At 35.1% G+C, this 18,223-nt stretch overlaps 3 protein-coding genes across 5 annotated transcripts; 1 reads left to right on the top strand and 2 right to left on the bottom strand.

The window, feature by feature from the left end:
• Positions 1-696: 696 nt before the first annotated feature.
• LOC111400759 lies at positions 697-5,234 on the bottom strand. 2 transcript variants are annotated; one of them, XM_023028157.1, is made up of 2 exons: positions 5,042-5,234; positions 697-2,814 (listed from the first exon to the last, which is right to left on the bottom strand). In XM_023028157.1, exon 2 carries the CDS (start codon positions 2,795-2,797, stop codon positions 839-841), a length of 1,959 nt encoding a protein of 652 aa, XP_022883925.1. In that variant the 5' UTR covers positions 2,798-2,814; positions 5,042-5,234; the 3' UTR covers positions 697-838. The 2 variants fall into 2 exon arrangements, with proteins under 2 accessions (XP_022883925.1, XP_022883916.1); XM_023028148.1 differs by having other exon boundaries at positions 697-2,811.
• A 1,248-nt stretch (positions 5,235-6,482) lies between these two features.
• LOC111400750 (probable E3 ubiquitin-protein ligase RHC1A) lies at positions 6,483-9,489 on the top strand. The gene is made up of 2 exons (XM_023028139.1): positions 6,483-6,666; positions 8,212-9,489. Exon 2 carries the CDS (start codon positions 8,245-8,247, stop codon positions 9,121-9,123), a length of 879 nt encoding a protein of 292 aa, XP_022883907.1. The 5' UTR covers positions 6,483-6,666; positions 8,212-8,244; the 3' UTR covers positions 9,124-9,489.
• An 893-nt stretch (positions 9,490-10,382) lies between these two features.
• Positions 10,383-14,928, bottom strand: LOC111400739. 2 transcript variants are annotated; one of them, XM_023028134.1, is made up of 2 exons: positions 14,736-14,928; positions 10,383-12,508 (listed from the first exon to the last, which is right to left on the bottom strand). In XM_023028134.1, the coding sequence occupies exon 2, from the start codon at positions 12,489-12,491 to the stop codon at positions 10,533-10,535; it is 1,959 nt and encodes a 652-aa protein (XP_022883902.1). In that variant the 5' UTR covers positions 12,492-12,508; positions 14,736-14,928; the 3' UTR covers positions 10,383-10,532. The 2 variants fall into 2 exon arrangements, with proteins under 2 accessions (XP_022883902.1, XP_022883896.1); XM_023028128.1 differs by having other exon boundaries at positions 10,383-12,505.
• Between the last annotated feature and the right edge of the window lie 3,295 nt (positions 14,929-18,223).

Raw genomic sequence — 18,223 nt, 5'->3', positions numbered from 1 at the left:
CTACCGATAATCGCCCTACGTGACATATGCTGTCATGTATATATATCACGCAGGGCGACTGTCAATAGTATTCATGATGAATAACATTATTATTTTATTTATTTCTGTTAGTAAAACTATCTGTGAAGTCTCGAGTGGTTGTTAATTGCTAATGACAAGCTGATATGGTAGTCTGTGTGGAAATTGGGGCAACTCGGTTGAAATTTTAGTGCATTTTTAGTGAGCACCAACATTTCTAATTTATAATTTAGTTGAAATTCATAGCTTTCATATTGATTCGGTTATACCCCTGTCAATATACTCTCTGAATTGGTTAGGATGATGAAGATTTCCTATTTAACAACAAACTATGGGATGTTGTCAATTCAATAAGAATTGGCTAGTTGAACTATTTTCTGGTTCATTCGGTTAGATCTATTCGGAGATCTAAATGATTTTATGTCCAATGGCATTACCTATTCCGTATAGAGAGAAGACTGCTTTGGGAATGATGACTGCAAAATGATTACGCCCTTGTTTGGTAGCAATTTTTTATCCCAAAAAATCAATCTTTTTTATTATTTTTTATTGTTATTCCACCATTTGAGCTCTCATTTTTTACTTTTTCCCTGACAAATGAGATTAACTTTTTTTTTTAATGGTCATATAATCAATTCTCATAATCACTACCGAACAAACCCTAAATAACTAAAGAAAGAACAAAGAGTCATTTACTTTCTACTAAGGTTGTCCATAAAACATATCAACAGTAAAAAGTATCAGATTATCCAACCAACACGAAATCCAAGCATATTTATCTGGTCTTTTTTTCTTTATTCTCTCTAGTCCTCTACTCATCTCACTGAGAAGGAGAGGAAACATAATGTCTGGGTAAACTGAAAATGTCTCTCTCTTCAAAAGGAGAAGTCCATTCTCGAGAGCCACCAGCAGTCGTTTGGGAAGAAGCTACCGTGTCCTGTAACCCAGGAATAAAATCACTATTTCCATTGGACAGAACGGGTCTTATAGCAGTCTTGATGCCTTGACCAGAAGTAATCAAATCATAAGCACGTGTACTGTTTCCCCTAAAGGCATTCTCACTAGGCCAGAACCCTCCAGGCCTAGACATAGACGACGCCCTATCCAAACTCCAGTCTATGTTGGTGTAATCTAACTGCAAGGTTGAGCTGCCTGTTTTCCAGTCTACCAGGTATGAAGAACTAGACGAGCCATTGGTGCCAAGTCCAGAGAACAGTCCAAGGGAAGACGCTGGGGCCAGTGATGGAGATGTAGCTGATATACTCCACAAACCATTTCCCTGTTTAGTTCCTTGAGATTCCACTGATCCACTGCTTGACAAAAATTGCTGACGGGGTAGATAATTTAGTTGGTTATTGTACAATAGATTTGAGCTCATGTCATTGGGGTTCAGGCTTCTCGTGCCTGGAACAGGTAGCACTAACCCTTTGGACTTCACAGTTTCCACGCCATTATACCAATCCATAGCTGTCCCAGAAGTAGACAATCTAGCACTTGAAGTAGGAACCTGCTTTCCATTGACGGATTGGGGATGCTGCATCACCATGACTGGTTCTCTCATTGATCCAGACTGCAGGTTCTTCAAAACATTTCCAGCAGCCACACAGCATGCTTCTGTCTTGGTTGCTGGAGCTGAAGCCTGCAAAGGTGGTGCTAACGACTGGGAAACTGGAGGATTTGATCCTGCTTTTGGCCACCTCTTCTCTGTTGGCATGGCAATCTGTTGCAATTTGGCGCAATCCATTTTTGGTTGTATTTTCTTAGATATCTGCATACTTTTGCTTCCAGGGTCCACCAACGAAACAGCGGCAACTGGAACTTTGGTGTCATTTAAATCTTTATCATCCCTTTTCAGTTGTACAGTATTAAGTATATTAGATTTTGCTAGTGGCCTCATTGCATTCTGACTAATAGCCAATGGTGGTTTGCCATTGACTACAGTAGGAGGATAAACTGTTTCTTCTGACTTTGGAGGGGTAGAAGGGGGCTCCTGCTTCTGTGCCTTCAATGTTTCTTCTGCCTTCTCAAGATCACCCTCACAGGTGACCACAATTCTTTCAACCTCTTGCTTGGAGGTCTTGTACCTAATTTCCATGTCTGCAATACGAGCAAGCTCTTCCAATATGTCTATTTTCAAATTAGCCCCACAGTCAAGATTCCGTTCCCTCTGCTTGTCTTCTTCACCTCCTTCAAAAAGCCATGCAACTGATTCCTCTACTCTGCCTTCATTCAGAATAAGAGCCATTGTTGCCCTTTCCTGAGAGAAACCCATAGACACAAGTTGTTGTGAAAGAGCTTCTAGCTTCCTCGACATAAGATAGCCACTACATCGCTCATGTAGTTCTTGAGCTCGCCTCTCTTTTTGTCGCTGATGTTTTCTCTCGTTCTGTTGACGGATTTTTTCTCGTTTGTCATTGTCAGCTCCAGGCACCGACTCTTGACGCAGCGGATGATGAGATGGATTCTCTTTATGGTCTTCTGATTCACCAGACCAGCTACCATTATTGGAAACAGAATCATACTCAACGCCAGTCCCAAATGAGATCCCACTTTGATCATCTGTCTCGTCTATGTTTCCATAGCGACCATTCACATGAAGTGGACCAAATGAGGAAAGCGGTGCTGTATCAAATGTATGGAATGTTCCCAAAACAGGATTGTATCCACTTGCTGGAGCCCCAACAGTGACATTAGCATGACCAGAAGTCTTCAAAGAACCCTTCAGAGGTTCCTTAACAGACTTTCTGTCTTTGGACTTGGATCTGGATGCTGGAGACATATCCTCTGGTTGAGCTGCTAATAAATGCAACACCAGTGGCTAAGATATCCATTGGATACAAATAAATGCCAGCAAAAGTAAACCAAGCACAGATGTACTGATAGTAATACTTGTCTATTCCATTAACTTACTGTTATATACTACAGAAAACCCCATTATTAACGAAAATAGAAAAAAAAGATAAGAAACTGCAATATTTCCACAACTGCTACTGGAAGCATCTTTTATGGCAACAATGTCCATACCAAAACAAAGAACAAACAATGAGGTCATATTTTGCGTCTGATGATGAATATATTATATATGGGTCAGGTAGGGGGATAGAGAGGAAAATGACAGGATGAGGAAGTTGGTGGGAGTGGGGAACAGAGCAATCACACCAAATAAAAAATCAGTGTATGCAGTGATGCATAATTGAAATGCCTTTATTCGACCTTTTCGATTATAGTACTCCAGGCAAAAAACATGTCCTGGATACACACATGGACATATATCTCCAGAAAAAAAGATTATCTCTTTCATAATTTCTTCAAGTGGAACGAATTAATTCTAAGTGGCGTCCTATCCCATTTGATCAGGAGTGGGTGTATGTTGATGCCTATAAAGCAAAGTTTGGTAGATGACATTTGCTAGGAGACAAATTTAGAAATTTAAACCACCAAATTAACATTTGCAAAAGAATAGAACTCATTCATTGACAAGAATGGAGAATATTGCCATTTAAGTCTCAAATAACTAAGGCGCTTTCTACCAAAAAACGTCTCATTATCTATTCTTATGCCATCACTTTAAACACAAAAGAAGAAAACAGCCGATCTGGGAGGCCGGGATTGATCACAGAGGCAATAAGGAAAGGAAAAGTAATAGGACAGCAGATGACTTTCTTTTGAGGTAAATTTCATAATGACATGAAATAATATGAAAACAATTCTAAGCAGGACTTATAATGGAGCCCAAGACCTATAAATTATTGATTAAATGGATAATACCCGTAAATGCACTACTAAGAACCCAATAGATAAACATAATCGTATAAACCTAAGATGTCGTCGATTGCCAAAAAATGTCATAGCATCTCAATTACTTCCCAATTCATACCCATCTACAATGATCACAAAATCCATGACAAATTTTTTGATCTTCCACAGTCCTGTCAGGGTTCCAAGAAACTTTTGTGCCCTAATAGTGCATACGTGAATAAAATCTTTTGTCATAATTAATACAAAGTTCTCCATTACTGTGAAGTTTATGACCTATTAACCGGCTTTGATCTAATGCCCATGGTGGGCATGGGTTATAATGCCCACCTTGGACATGGCAACACAGGATGCTGCCACGCCCACAGTGGCCCACGGTGGGCATTAGATCATTTTTGGACCTATTAAATTCAACGGAATTTAATTATCTAGAAAAAGACAAAATCTATGTTTACCATAGATAACACAAAATCCACGTCATTTGTAATTTTCCCTCAGCAGATTCATTCACCAAAAATGACATATCATAATTAGGAAGACCAAAGTAAACATCTAATACATCTACCAGTTTGTTACCTCCTTCGTCTTATGGTCACCGATTCGCTTCTTTCAACTTTTAGCCTTGCGCTCCTTCCTCACTTCATTTAAAATCATTAACTATAAATCATTTTCCCAAGTACCAATTTCTTTCGTCTAAGTTCAATTATTTATTCACAAAACATTAATTCATTGTAATACTAACATCCAAACTCTTGACTCAAGAAAAAGAGAAAGAAAATGCCCTTCTTGATGCTGCTAATCTAAATTAAATTAATTCCACAGGAAATCCAGTCCCAATATTGGCAACATAAAATTCCTAAACTAAAATTCTCGGAATACAACACAACATTCCCATCTAAGTTAATATCTTTGCCCCAAGGAAAAAAGGGCTAGTATATTCACATAAAGGCACGTAACAGATTATCACACGAAATCAAAAGCACAAAAAAAATCCTGGTAAACGTCAAATTAGTATATTCATTTGTATAAACATCAAGTGGAAATCCACAGGCAGATCAAGAAACAGAAATGGCCATTCAAAATTCAACTAAACCAAGAAATCCACAGAAAGATTAATCAAGAATTAAAATTACAACAAATTAATGCCCATCTCAAACCTTAAATCCCCGAACCAAAAATAAACTTAAAAAGATAAATTTAAAAAATAGATATCCCTGACCACCAACAATAGATCAAACAGAAAAGGGATTAGAGTGGGGCCTTTCACCTGTAACAGATCGATCGATAGAGAAATCGCTCGGTGTTCAATTTAGGATTGAATTTTTGTTTTATGGAAATGGAGAATTGGATTTAGTTCTGGAGACGGATGAATATATGAGAGAGGGAAAGAGAAGGGGCATAGGGGAGAGAGTGATAGGTAATCAAGGCTAAAAATTGAAACATTTCGGTCAAATGGAATGGAAAAGTTCAACTATTGTCCCTCAATCTATTACACTGATAGTGACTTAAATCTCAAATCTTTGAAAAGGGAAAAATTGTTTTATTATAATCGTGTAAAAATAATGTTATTTACTATCGCAGTCGTCTTACGCGGCACGCATGTATGACTGTGTTAAAAAATAACTAATTAATATCAAAATTACCTTAACTTTTCAAAAGCCCTACCAAGTAGGTTCTTATTCTTCCACGAGTCTACATTTTATAATTTACGAATTTATCACTCGTTTGATGCCCTTTAAAAAGAATTTCTTTTGGAAAAATACATTTGGAATAGTGATTTTTTTTAAGAATGTTTGGTTCAAAAGTTGTGAAAGTTTTCTGAATTTATATGTAAAATATTTTATTGTGAAAACATGTGGTTAAAAATGAAGTTTAGAAAAAAAATAAATTGTATAATAATAGATAAATAGGGGCTTAATTTTTAAATTAGTAATCTCCTCATGGAACCAAAACATATCGAGATAAACAAATCAAAATTAAAATATGAACGAGAAACAAAGCTCGAGACATATTAGAAAAGGCAAATTCCTTCGAGTTTTTCAAACAAAACATATTAAACTCTTGTTTGATGGAGATTAAAATTAAATATTTAGTAAATTTTGATAAAAATTAATAAAATGTGTTGTTGAAAAATTGTATATTCCATGACATATGTGATTAAAATTAATCATTAACTTTGACTTAAATAAAACAAAATTTTAATTCCTAAAATTTATATTTTTAACTACTTTTTGAAGAAAATTAATTAAATATTTAATTAAAAATTGTGAATTTCATAAAATGTAAAATTAAAAATAAATTTTGAAATGAATGAATTTTTAGAAAATATGGGTCAAACAAGAGTTAAAGAAATTGAGAACACGGGGCACATCTTATCAAGTTTGCCCTTACATTTACATATATTCATAAGCAAATATTCAATAGTTCAGACGGCAAGATAAATAATACGTCTCTCTTCAATTTCGTAGATTTTTTTATAAAAGTTGATAAGAATAGTGTTATAGGTAAAGAATTTTTCTATCGAAAAATTCTACTGACAACATTTAGTGTGACATCATTGAAATATGGAAAAAAAAAAAAATTAGTCCAATTAATTTTGTCATACTAAGTACAAATTTTGTTAAAACTTTTTTGTAGTCATAACTTTATTTTTCGTCCAATTACTTTGTAGTCGACCGAATAAAACTTTATTAACATCTACATGTTTCCTAAGACTTTTTCAAAATGATGAGAAAAGTGAAGACAGACAAAAAGTCTGAAATACCGAAAAAATACGTTGTCTGTACCATACCAACCAGGCGTGTTTTCGTGTGAAACCAAAAGAACCGCACATATCCAATCCTTCCCCCACTCTCTCTCTCTTTCCAACAGTCCATCTGAACAGTGCTCCTGGTATCTTACGCTCAGATCTTTTGAAATTTTTTTAATGTTTGAACTTACTCTAAATTGTTTTCAATTGATTTCTTATTTTTACACGCGTATTTATGTCCGTGGGTTTATGTTCTTGATTCTATTAATTGGGGGATTATAGTAATGCGAATGAGTTAGGGAAGCATGAAATTGAAACCAGAATTTTTGTTGGAATTCTGCAAAATTTTAGAAAATTATTGTTAATTTGACTTTGATTGACTTGATATTTCTTAGTCAGAATTCCTTTTTTAAGCGTACTTTGGCGAATAACACTGTTTTGATTTCTCAATTATTCGCATGATTTGGGGAAGCATAAACGAAGAAAGGAAAGAAAGATCCACCCCATGTTATTTTTGGTTTAATTCTTGTTAATTTTAGTTTCTTGATTTTTCTCACCTTAATCTGAGAATTTATATGTGTATTTTTGGTGAATATTACTGATTTAATTTTCGTGGTTAATGGATATGCTATAGATTAATAGTTAATACAAATAATCAAACTAAGCTTTGTAAGGTTTCTTGATTATGGGTCTGTGATATGTATTTTCACTTATTTTTTGCATACACATAAAATTCACTGCATTTTATTAGCAAATATATCGAGTCAATTACTCTTTTGTATCTTTGGCGGAGTGAGATATGAACAAATGCATATAAAAGAAAAGACTCACTTCAATTTACCAAAAGAAAAGGGAAAACTGGATGAGTGGAGAGTTTAAGAAAATGATATTTGAAGTTAACACACAAGTCGTGACCTTGTTATTCTTGTTTATCTTTTGCACAAGACTAAAACAAAGAAAAGAATTTCCTCTTGTTTTATTTCTCTTCGTTCTCGTTCTCTCTTTTTTGTCCAAATGAAATTTTAGGGTATTTTATTTTTTATTTTTTTTGCAGATAAATATGTTTGGTTGCTGTGTTCACTTTCTTTGTTGTGATGTTATATTTTGTTATGTGTTTCCATACTATTTCTAATACAATTTACTCATGAGTTACAATCAAATAGAGCTTATTTTAGGTTTCCGTTTTTATCATTTTCCTCTGATTTGTTTGAACATTTATCTCAAGGCTTTTGTGATATCATATTATGAACTTTTGTATTCTGTGTTTATGCATCAAAAGAATTTTTCTTTCGTTAAGCTGCGCTTTATATTTTGTCCATAACTTTGGTACCATTCACTTCAAAGATAATACCCGTCTTTCAGGGTTTCTTTTGAGATCTGAAACTCAACTACAACCTATTTATTTATTTATTATTAGTATCATTTTCCTCTGATTTGTTTGAACATTTATCTCAAGGCTTTTGTGATATCATATTATGAACTTTTGTATTCTGTGTTTATGCATCAAAAGAATTTTTCTTTCGTTAAGCTGCGCTTTATATTTTGTCCATAACTTTGGTACCATTCACTTCAAAGATAATACCCGTCTTTCAGGGTTTCTTTTGAGATCTGAAACTCAACTACAACCTATTTATTTATTTATTATTATTTTATTTTTATTTTTTGGGTTTTTTGTGCAAACGATACAGCTGTCATATTAATATTAGCAGTACCAAGAAGAAATGTCAAGCAGTGGAAATACTCATTGGTGCTACCAGTGCAGGCAGCCAGTTCGGCTTCATGGTAGTAATTTGACTTGTCCATCTTGTGATGGAGGCTTTGTACAAGAGCTTGACGAGGTTGTGGGTGCTCAACAGCAGGATTTCGTTGGATCTCATTCAGGAGATACATCTGATTTTGGAGTGATGGAACCGTTCCATGATCCAAGATTTGGGATCATGGATGCATTTGCAGCACTTATGAGGCAGAGAATGGCTGGGAGAAACCCAACCTTTGACATTAGGACGCGATCAGGCGTTAATCCTGAAAACAGTGTTGCCTTTGGTTCTGGACCTGCTGGTCCATGGTTGATATTTCATGGGCAATCACCTGCCAGCATGTCTGATAATAATGCATTTGAGTTCTTTCTCAATGGAAACCATGGAATGGGGCAGCGTCGAGGTGATTTTGGTGATATATTTATGGGGCCTGGACTGCAAGATTTGATTGAGCAGCTTACCATGAACGATAGGCAGGGCCCCCCTCCGGCACCTCGTTCTGCAATTGATGCTATGCCCACTATTAAAATTACTCCGAGGCATCTTAGTACTGATTCTCACTGCCCAGTTTGTCAAGATAAATTTGAGTTGGGTACTGAAGCTAGGCAGATGCCATGCGATCATATTTACCATTCTGATTGCATTACTCCTTGGTTGGTTCAACACAACTCCTGTCCCGTCTGCCGTCTTGAGCTGCCTTCACAGGGTTCTGGAAGTGCTCGTCCCAACTGGAATTCGAGAACTGGGAATGCAAGTGGCAGCAATAGTGCACACAACAGTGGGAGGGAAAATGTGCAGCATCAGGGAAGAAGGAATCCATTCTCATTCTTGTGGCCTTTCTGATTGTCAAATCTAAGCACTCGCCACTATGCTGAAGAAGGAGAAATTAGCTTGACAGCATCTAACAAAGATAATCGTGGGGGTAACTACCCTGGATGATATTTTGATTATTAAGGTTGTCTTTGCAGGAAACTTTCTCTCTTTGGTACTCTTTTTATTATCTGTTTCCTGTCATGTGCTCCTGTAATTAACTCCAATGTCGGAATCTGGCTCTTGATTTTAGCAAATATCTTGGCGAGATAGAGATGGTTTTATAAAATTGTCTTAAAGGATTAGTAAACTGAGCAAGGGTAGCCGAATACTATCTGCTTGTGTTTGTCTCCACATGTTGATATGTATCCAAGATTGGGTAGAATTCACCTGTGGTTACTGAAAGGGTGTTTGGTATGGATTAAAATTAGATTTTTAATAGATTTTGATAAAAGTTTTTGAAATGTGTTGTTGAAAGGTTGTAGGACCATGAAAAATGTGGTTAATATTGGTTATTTGACTTTGACTTAAATTAAAATCAGATTTTAATCCGAATCAAACAGGGGCTGAACTTGAAGAACTTATAATTTATTCATAGTGAAAACTACCGATAATCGCCCTACGTGACATATGCTGTCATGTATATATATCACGCAGGGCGACTGTCAATAGTATTCATGATGAATAGGATTATTATTTTATTTATTTCTGTTAGTAAAACTATCTGTAAAGTCTCGAGTGGTTGTTAATTGCTAATGACAAGCTGATATCGTAGTCTGTGTGGAAATTGGGGCAACTCGGTTGAAATTTTAGTGCATTTTTAGTGAGCACCAACATTTCTAATTTATAATTTAGTTGAAATTCATAGCTTTCATATTGATTCGGTTATACCCCTGTCAATATACTCTCTGAATTGGTTAGGATGATGAAGATTTCCTATTTAACAACAAACTATGGGATGTTGTCAATTCAATAAGAATTGGCTAGTTGAACTATTTTCTGGTTCATTCGGTTAGATCTATTCGGAGATCTAAATGATTTTATGTCCAATGGCATTACCTATTCTGTATAGAGAGAAGACTGCTTTGGGAATGACGACTGCAAAATGATTACGCCCTTGTTTGGTAGCAATTTTTTATCCCAAAAAATCAATCTTTTTTATTATTTTCTATTGTTATTCCACCATTTGAGCTCTCATTTTTTACTTTTTCCCTCACAAATGAGATTAACTTTTCTTTTTAACAGTCATATAATCAATTCTCATAATCACTACCGAACAAACCCTAAATAACTAAAGAAAGAACAAAGAGTCATTTACTTTCTACTAAGGTTGTCCATAAAACATATCAACAGTAAAAAGTATCAGATTATCCAACCAATACGAAATCCAAGCATATTTATCTGGTCTTTTTTTCTTTATTCTCTCTAGTCCTCTACTCATCTCACTGAGAAGGAGAGGAAACATAATGTCTGGGTAAACTGAAAATGTCTCTCTCTTCAAAAGGAGAAGTCCATTCTCGAGAGCCACCAGCAGTCGTTTGGGAAGAAGCTACCGTGTCCTGTAACCCAGGAATAAAATCACTATTTCCATTGGACAGAACGGGTCTTATAGCAGTCTTGATGCCTTGACCAGAAGTAATCAAATCATAAGCACGTGTACTGTTTCCCCTAAAGGCATTCTCACTAGGCCAGAACCCTCCAGGCCTAGACATAGACGACGCCCTATCCAAACTCCAGTCTATGTTGGTGTAATCTAACTGCAAGGTTGAACTGCCTGTTTTCCAGTCTACCAGGTATGAAGAACTAGACGAGCCATTGGTGCCAAGTCCAGAGAACAGTCCAAGGGAAGACGCTGGGGCCAGTGATGGAGATGTAGCTGATATACTCCACAAACCATTTCCCTGTTTAGTTCCTTGAGATTCCACTGATCCACTGCTTGACAAAAATTGCTGACGGGGTAGATAATTTAGTTGGTTATTGTACAATAGATTTGAGCTCATGTCATTGGGGTTCAGGCTTCTCGTGCCTGGAACAGGTAGCACTAACCCTTTGGACTTCACAGTTTCCACGCCATTATACCAATCCATAGCTGTCCCAGAAGTAGACAATCTAGCACTTGAAGTAGGAACCTGCTTTCCATTGACGGATTGGGGATGCTGCATCACCATGACTGGTTCTCTCATTGATCCAGACTGCAGGTTCTTCAAAACATTTCCAGCAGCCACACAGCATGCTTCTGTCTTGGTTGCTGGAGCTGAAGCCTGCAAAGGTGGTGCTAACGACTGGGAAACTGGAGGATTTGATCCTGCTTTTGGCCACCTCTTCTCTGTTGGCATGGCAATCTGTTGCAATTTGGCGCAATCCATTTTTGGTTGTATTTTCTTAGATATCTGCATACTTTTGCTTCCAGGGTCCACCAACGAAACAGCGGCAACTGGAACTTTGGTGTCATTTAAATCTTTATCATCCCTTTTCAGTTGTACAGTATTAAGTATATTAGATTTTGCTAGTGGCCTCATTGCATTCTGACTAATAGCCAATGGTGGTTTGCCATTGACTACAGTAGGAGGATAAACTGTTTCTTCTGACTTTGGAGGGGTAGAAGGGGGCTCCTGCTTCTGTGCCTTCAATGTTTCTTCTGCCTTCTCAAGATCACCCTCACAGGTGACCACAATTCTTTCAACCTCTTGCTTGGAGGTCTTGTACCTAATTTCCATGTCTGCAATACGAGCAAGCTCTTCCAATATGTCTATTTTCAAATTAGCCCCACAGTCAAGATTCCGTTCCCTCTGCTTGTCTTCTTCACCTCCTTCAAAAAGCCATGCAACTGATTCCTCTACTCTGCCTTCATTCAGAATAAGAGCCATTGTTGCCCTTTCCTGAGAGAAACCCATAGATACAAGTTGTTGTGAAAGAGCTTCTAGCTTCCTCGACATGAGATAGCCACTACATCGCTCATGTAGTTCTTGAGCTCGCCTCTCTTTTTGTCGCTGATGTTTTCTCTCGTTCTGTTGACGGATTTTTTCTCGTTTGTCATTGTCAGCTCCAGGCACCGACTCTTGACGCAGCGGATGATGAGATGGATTCTCTTTATGGTCTTCTGATTCACCAGACCAGCTACCATTATTGGAAACAGAATCATACTCAACGCCAGTCCCAAATGAGATCCCACTTTGATCATCTGTCTCGTCTATGTTTCCATAGCGACCATTCACATGAAGTGGACCAAATGAGGAAAGCGGTGCTGTATCAAATGTATGGAATGTTCCCAAAACAGGATTGTATCCACTTGCTGGAGCCCCAACAGTGACATTAGCATGACCAGAAGTCTTCAAAGAACCCTTCAGAGGTTCCTTAACAGACTTTCTGTCTTTGGACTTGGATCTGGATGCTGGAGACATATCCTCTGGTTGAGCTGCTAATAAATGCAACACCAGTGGCTAAGATATCCATTGGATACAAATAAATGCCAGCAAAAGTAAACCAAGCACAGATGTACTGATAGTAATACTTGTCTATTCCATTAACTTACTGTTATATACTACAGAAAACCCCATTATTAACGAAAATAGAAAAAAAAGATAAGAAACTGCAATATTTCCACAACTGCTACTGGAAGCATCTTTTATGGCAACAATGTCCATACCAAAACAAAGAACAAACAATGAGGTCATATTTTGCGTCTGATGATGAATATATTATATATGGGTCAGGTAGGGGGATAGAGAGGAAAATGACAGGATGAGGAAGTTGGTGGGGGTGGGGAACAGAGCAATCACACCAAATAAAAAATCAGTGTATGCAGTGATGCATAATTGAAATGCCTTTATTCGACCTTTTCGATTATAGTACTCCAGGCAAAAAACATGTCCTGGATACACACATGGACATATATCTCCAGAAAAAAAGATTATCTCTTTCATAATTTCTTCAAGTGGAACGAATTAATTCTAAGTGGCGTCCTATCCCATTTGATCAGGAGTGGGTGTATGTTGATGCCTATAAAGCAAAGTTTGGTAGATGACATTTGCTAGGAGACAAATTTAGAAATTTAAACCACCAAATTAACATTTGCAAAAGAATAGAACTCATTCATTGACAAGAATGGAGAATATTGCCATTTAAGTCTCAAATAACTAAGGCGCTTTCTACCAAAAAACGTCTCATTATCTATTCTTATGCCATCACTTTAAACACAAAAGAAGAAAACAGCCGATCTGGGAGGCCGGGATTGATCACAGAGGCAATAAGGAAAGGAAAAGTAATAGGACAGCAGATGACTTTCTTTTGAGGTAAATTTCATAATGACATGAAATAATATGAAAACAATTCTAAGCAGGACTTATAATGGAGCCCAAGACCTATAAATTATTGATTAAATGGATAATACCCGTAAATGCACTACTAAGAACCCAATAGATAAACATAATCGTATAAACCTAAGATGTCGTCGATTGCCAAAAAATGTCATAGCATCTCAATTACTTCCCAATTCATACCCATCTACAATGATCACAAAATCCATGACAAATTTTTTGATCTTCCACAGTCCTGTCAGGATTCCAAGAAACTTTTGTGCCCTAATAGTGCATACGTGAATAAAATCTTTTGTCATAATTAATAAAAAGTTCTCCATTACTGTGAAGTTTATGACCTATTAACCGGCTTTGATCTAATGCCCATGGTGGGCATGGGTTATAATGCCCACCTTGGACATGGCAACACAGGATGCTGCCACGCCCACAGTGGCCCACGGTGGGCATTAGATCATTTTTGGACCTATTAAATTCAACGGAATTTAATTATCTAGAAAAAGACAAAATCTATGTTTACCATAGATAACACAAAATCCACGTCATTTGTAATTTTCCCTCAGCAGATTCATTCACCAAAAATGACATATCATAATTAGGAAGACCAAAGTAAACATCTAATACATCTACCAGTTTGTTACCTCCTTCGTCTTATGGTCACCGATTCGCTTCTTTCAACTTTTAGCCTTGCGCTCCTTCCTCACTTCATTTAAAATCATTAACTATAAATCATTTTCCCAAGTACCAATTTCTTTCGTCTAAGTTCAATTATTTATTCACAAAACATTAATTCATTGTAATACTAACATCCAAACTCTTGACTCAAGAAAAAGAGAAAGAAAATGCCCTTCTTGATGCTGCTAATCTAAATTAAATTAATTCCACAGGAAATCCAGTCCCAATATTGGCAACATAAAATTCCTAAACTAAAATTCTCGGAATACAACACAACATTTCCATCTAAGTTAATATCTTTGCCCCAAGGAAAAAAGGGCTAGTATATTCACATAAAGGCACGTAACAGATTATCACACGAAATCAAAAGCACAAAAAAAATCCTGGTAAACGTCAAATTAGTATATTCATTTGTATAAACATCAAGTGGAAATCCACAGGCAGATCAAGAAACAGAAATGGCCATTCAAAATTCAACTAAACCAAGAAATCCACAGAAAGATTAATCAAGAATTAAAATTACAACAAATTAATGCCCATCTCAAACCTTAAATCCCCGAACCAAAAATAAACTTAAAAAGATAAATTTAAAAAATAGACATCCCTGACCACCAACAATAGATCAAACAGAAAAGGGATTAGAGTGGGGCCTTTCACCTGTAACAGATCGATCGATAGAGAAATCGCTCGGTGTTCAATTTAGGATTGAATTTTTGTTTTATGGAAATGGAGAATTGGATTTAGTTCTGGAGACGGATGAATATATGAGAGAGGGAAAGAGAAGGGGCATAGGGGAGAGAGTGATAGGTAATCAAGGCTAAAAATTGAAACATTTCGGTCAAATGGAATGGAAAAGTTCAACTATTGTCCCTCAATCTATTACACTGATAGTGACTTAAATCTCAAATCTTTGAAAAGGGCAAAATTGTTTTATTATAATCGTGTAAAAATAATGTTATTTACTATCGCAGTCGTCTTACGTGGCACGCATGTATGACTAGTGATTTTATATATTTGGAAAAGAAAAACTACCAAATTAATACATCAAATTACAAACCGCAATATAGAATGTCACGTAAGACGACTGTTGCAGTGAGCAACTATAAATAGCATTACTCATCGTATAATCAATCCCAAGCAAGAGACTACCAATTTTCTTCTAAATCGTCACGTACCTTTCAATTGTTTTAGTGAAAATAAGTTTTTCATTTCGAATGGCTCAACTTTTTTGAAGATATATTTTGCATCTCAAATATTGAGCCAGATATTGTTAAGTTTTTATTTATTCGTTACATGGTTTTCAAATGTTCAACTTTACATAGATGATTCTGCATCTCAAATCCTAGCAAGTGTTGAGTCTATTATTAATTCATCTCACGATTTTCAAATCTTCAACTTTATGAAGATAAGTTCAGCATCTCAAATCCTGAATTAGAGTGTGTTGGGTCTTTATTTAATTATTTTAAATGTCTTAACTTTATGAAGTTAAGCTTTACATCTCAACCTAGATATTTCAAGAAGTAATGAAAACATGAAAATCACATGACAATTTAAAGAATTTTTAATATGTTTTCATTTTTCTGAATATAGAATAAGATGGAAATATTTATGTTTAGTCGAATTATGTATTCTGAGATTCGATCTCTTCTCTTATAAAGTCAACACATGGCCCTCTAGATTCTCGCTATACTTCCACTAGGAAAGATGACTTGTATTTAAGATCACTCCAAGCTTTATTAAAAAAGGATTGTACTTTGGGACATATGATAGAAGGCCTAGGTTTAAGAGAATCTTTGAGCAACTATATATAAATGTTGAGTTCAATTTACTCCTTTTTAAAAGTTGAGGACCAATATGCTAACGAGACAATAAATTAAAGGAACGAATAAAACGACTTTTTCAATTGAAATTGTAATAGAGTAATTATATTCATAATAAAGACTACCGATGGTTGTCGTATGTGGTATATACATATCAATTTGTTATTTGATACATTAATATGGTAATTTTTTATTGTCTTATACATCAAATAACAAATTATCACGTGTATGCCACATAGGACAACTGTTAGTTTTCCTTACTATGAACAACATTATTCATTGTAATAGACAAGGATTATGTATTCTTTCTTTTCTTTTCTTTTTTTTTTTTTATATATAGCCCCACAACCATTATTTGAAAACCCATTTTTATTTTATTTTTACATAGTCATTTTCAATTACACAATCACACGATTACTATGCATGTAAATTCAAAAATTTTCTTACACTCTAACCACAGTTTCTTTAAAAAATCTTTGTTCAAAACATTGTTCTTTCCAAATGATGGTTGTCAAATAGGGGCTTAATTTTTACTATGGGAAATTGGATACTCAAGATTTTAACTTAAATCTCTATTAAAGGAAACTTTATGAATTCGAATCTTGGGGACACAATAGAAATATATGAGGGGTAAGATGGGCTAAACTCTGATAGAACGGATAGTACGTAAGTTAACGGTTTGGGCATAGAGATTAAATCGTTACAAAAATGTTTGCTCAAGAGAATTTATAATGAACAAAAATAGTGGATCTCGCGAATATGTGATAATTAACACACTAATAATGAATTAGCATTTGAAATAAATATTTAACTTTTTTGCACACAAGACTAAATTGGAAAGTGAAAGACTCGAATATTGAATTTTAGGTATAATCTCATGTTGCACAGAAAGTTTTTAATGTGTACATTATTGAAACTTTTGACTCTACATTTTAAATTTCATTTTTGGCTTGCAATTGTGTCATTATAGAAGAATTTCTCTCAGAGATGGAAACATATGTCATGTGATCGAAACAAAATAGTAAGTAATCACATTTTTAAGTAAAACGAAACTTTTCTATGACCCACGTTTCACATCATATTTTTAAAAATTATAATTATTAAGTCAGATTATTTAAGAAATGGAAAAAATTTACAGAACAATATTTTCATACAATGTGCAATAATTTAGGTATTATATAAGTTCTTATTTACGCGGTACCTTATTCGGAATAGTTGTAAGTTTTTATCATATGTATAAATATTTAATACTATATACATGGTGAGTCGTTTAAATTATTTTTCAGGGTAATTAGCATATAATGACTAATGTCTTCATCTTTCACTATTATTGTGAAAAACGTTCCTACATTTCATGTTTGATATTTCCATTTTTAATTATATATTTGATTGCGTAAAATGTCATTTTAATCCATTTTTATCCAATTTATCTGTTAAGTAAAGGGTATTCTTGTCGTTTCCCTCTTTCTCCCCATTTGGATCAATTTTCTCTTATATTTCTTCCTCTAAAAACCAACCTTTAGTTTCTTCACTAGAAATTTATGTTCCTTGGCCTGACGTAGATAATATTCTCTCTTTGCCTAATTGCTTCTGTTGGCCAAGAAATGGTGGGCTGCTTGGACAACGTTGAAAATTTGAACAATACTTACATACAGCATGGAAAGAATAAGGAAATCACTTTAAATCCAAAGGTGCAAAAAATAGTGAACTGTGTGTAAATCCTAGTGAAGAAAATTAGGGGACGTTTGTTTCTCATTTTTGTAAGAATGATAATAAAAAATATAGTCGTTATTGACCCCACACAAAAGATAAAAATTCAAATTTGGTGGCTTGATATAATGGATAACGATCATAAATTTCATTTTAATAGGGAAAGAATGAGAAACAAATAGAGGCTAAATGTTAGTTTTTAGAGGAAGAAATAGGGGAAAATGTGTTCAGACGGGGAAGGAAGAGGGAAAACTACTAGAATATGCTTTACCTAAAAAAGAAATTGTATGAAAAATAATATTTTGCACAATCAAAGATAATGCCAAAAAATGAAGGTATGGATGTTTTTTACAATAATATTGAAATGTAAGAACGTTATATGCTAATTACCCAATTTTTCATGAACACTTGTCAAAAATGCTATTTCTTAATACTTAATACTTCCAACAAATTGAAGGTTGGGCAAAACCCACGAGTTCAATTTTGTAAAGACTGTTCCAAAAATTTCAGGAAACAATTAATAAATATCTTTAAAAAGTTTACTAATTTCATTATTTTTTTAATTTATTTATTTAAAACTATCTATTCATTTTAATTGTCATCATGGTCGTCGAC

Source organism: Olea europaea, chromosome 1 (genome assembly GCF_002742605.1).
Source record: "Olea europaea var. sylvestris chromosome 1, O_europaea_v1, whole genome shotgun sequence".
Lineage (NCBI taxonomy): Eukaryota > Viridiplantae > Streptophyta > Magnoliopsida > Lamiales > Oleaceae > Olea > Olea europaea.
Note: the sequence above shows the minus strand (reverse complement) of the source record. Positions and strands in the feature narration are given on the sequence as shown.

What these genes read in the sequence shown, in the direction of transcription:
- LOC111400750 (XM_023028139.1), top strand. Translation starts at nt 8,245, where the DNA reads ATGTCAAGCAGTGGAAATACTCATTGGTGCTACCAGTGCAGGCAGCCA.
- LOC111400759 (XM_023028157.1), bottom strand. Translation starts at nt 2,797, where the DNA reads ATGTCTCCAGCATCCAGATCCAAGTCCAAAGACAGAAAGTCTGTTAAG.
- LOC111400739 (XM_023028134.1), bottom strand. Translation starts at nt 12,491, where the DNA reads ATGTCTCCAGCATCCAGATCCAAGTCCAAAGACAGAAAGTCTGTTAAG.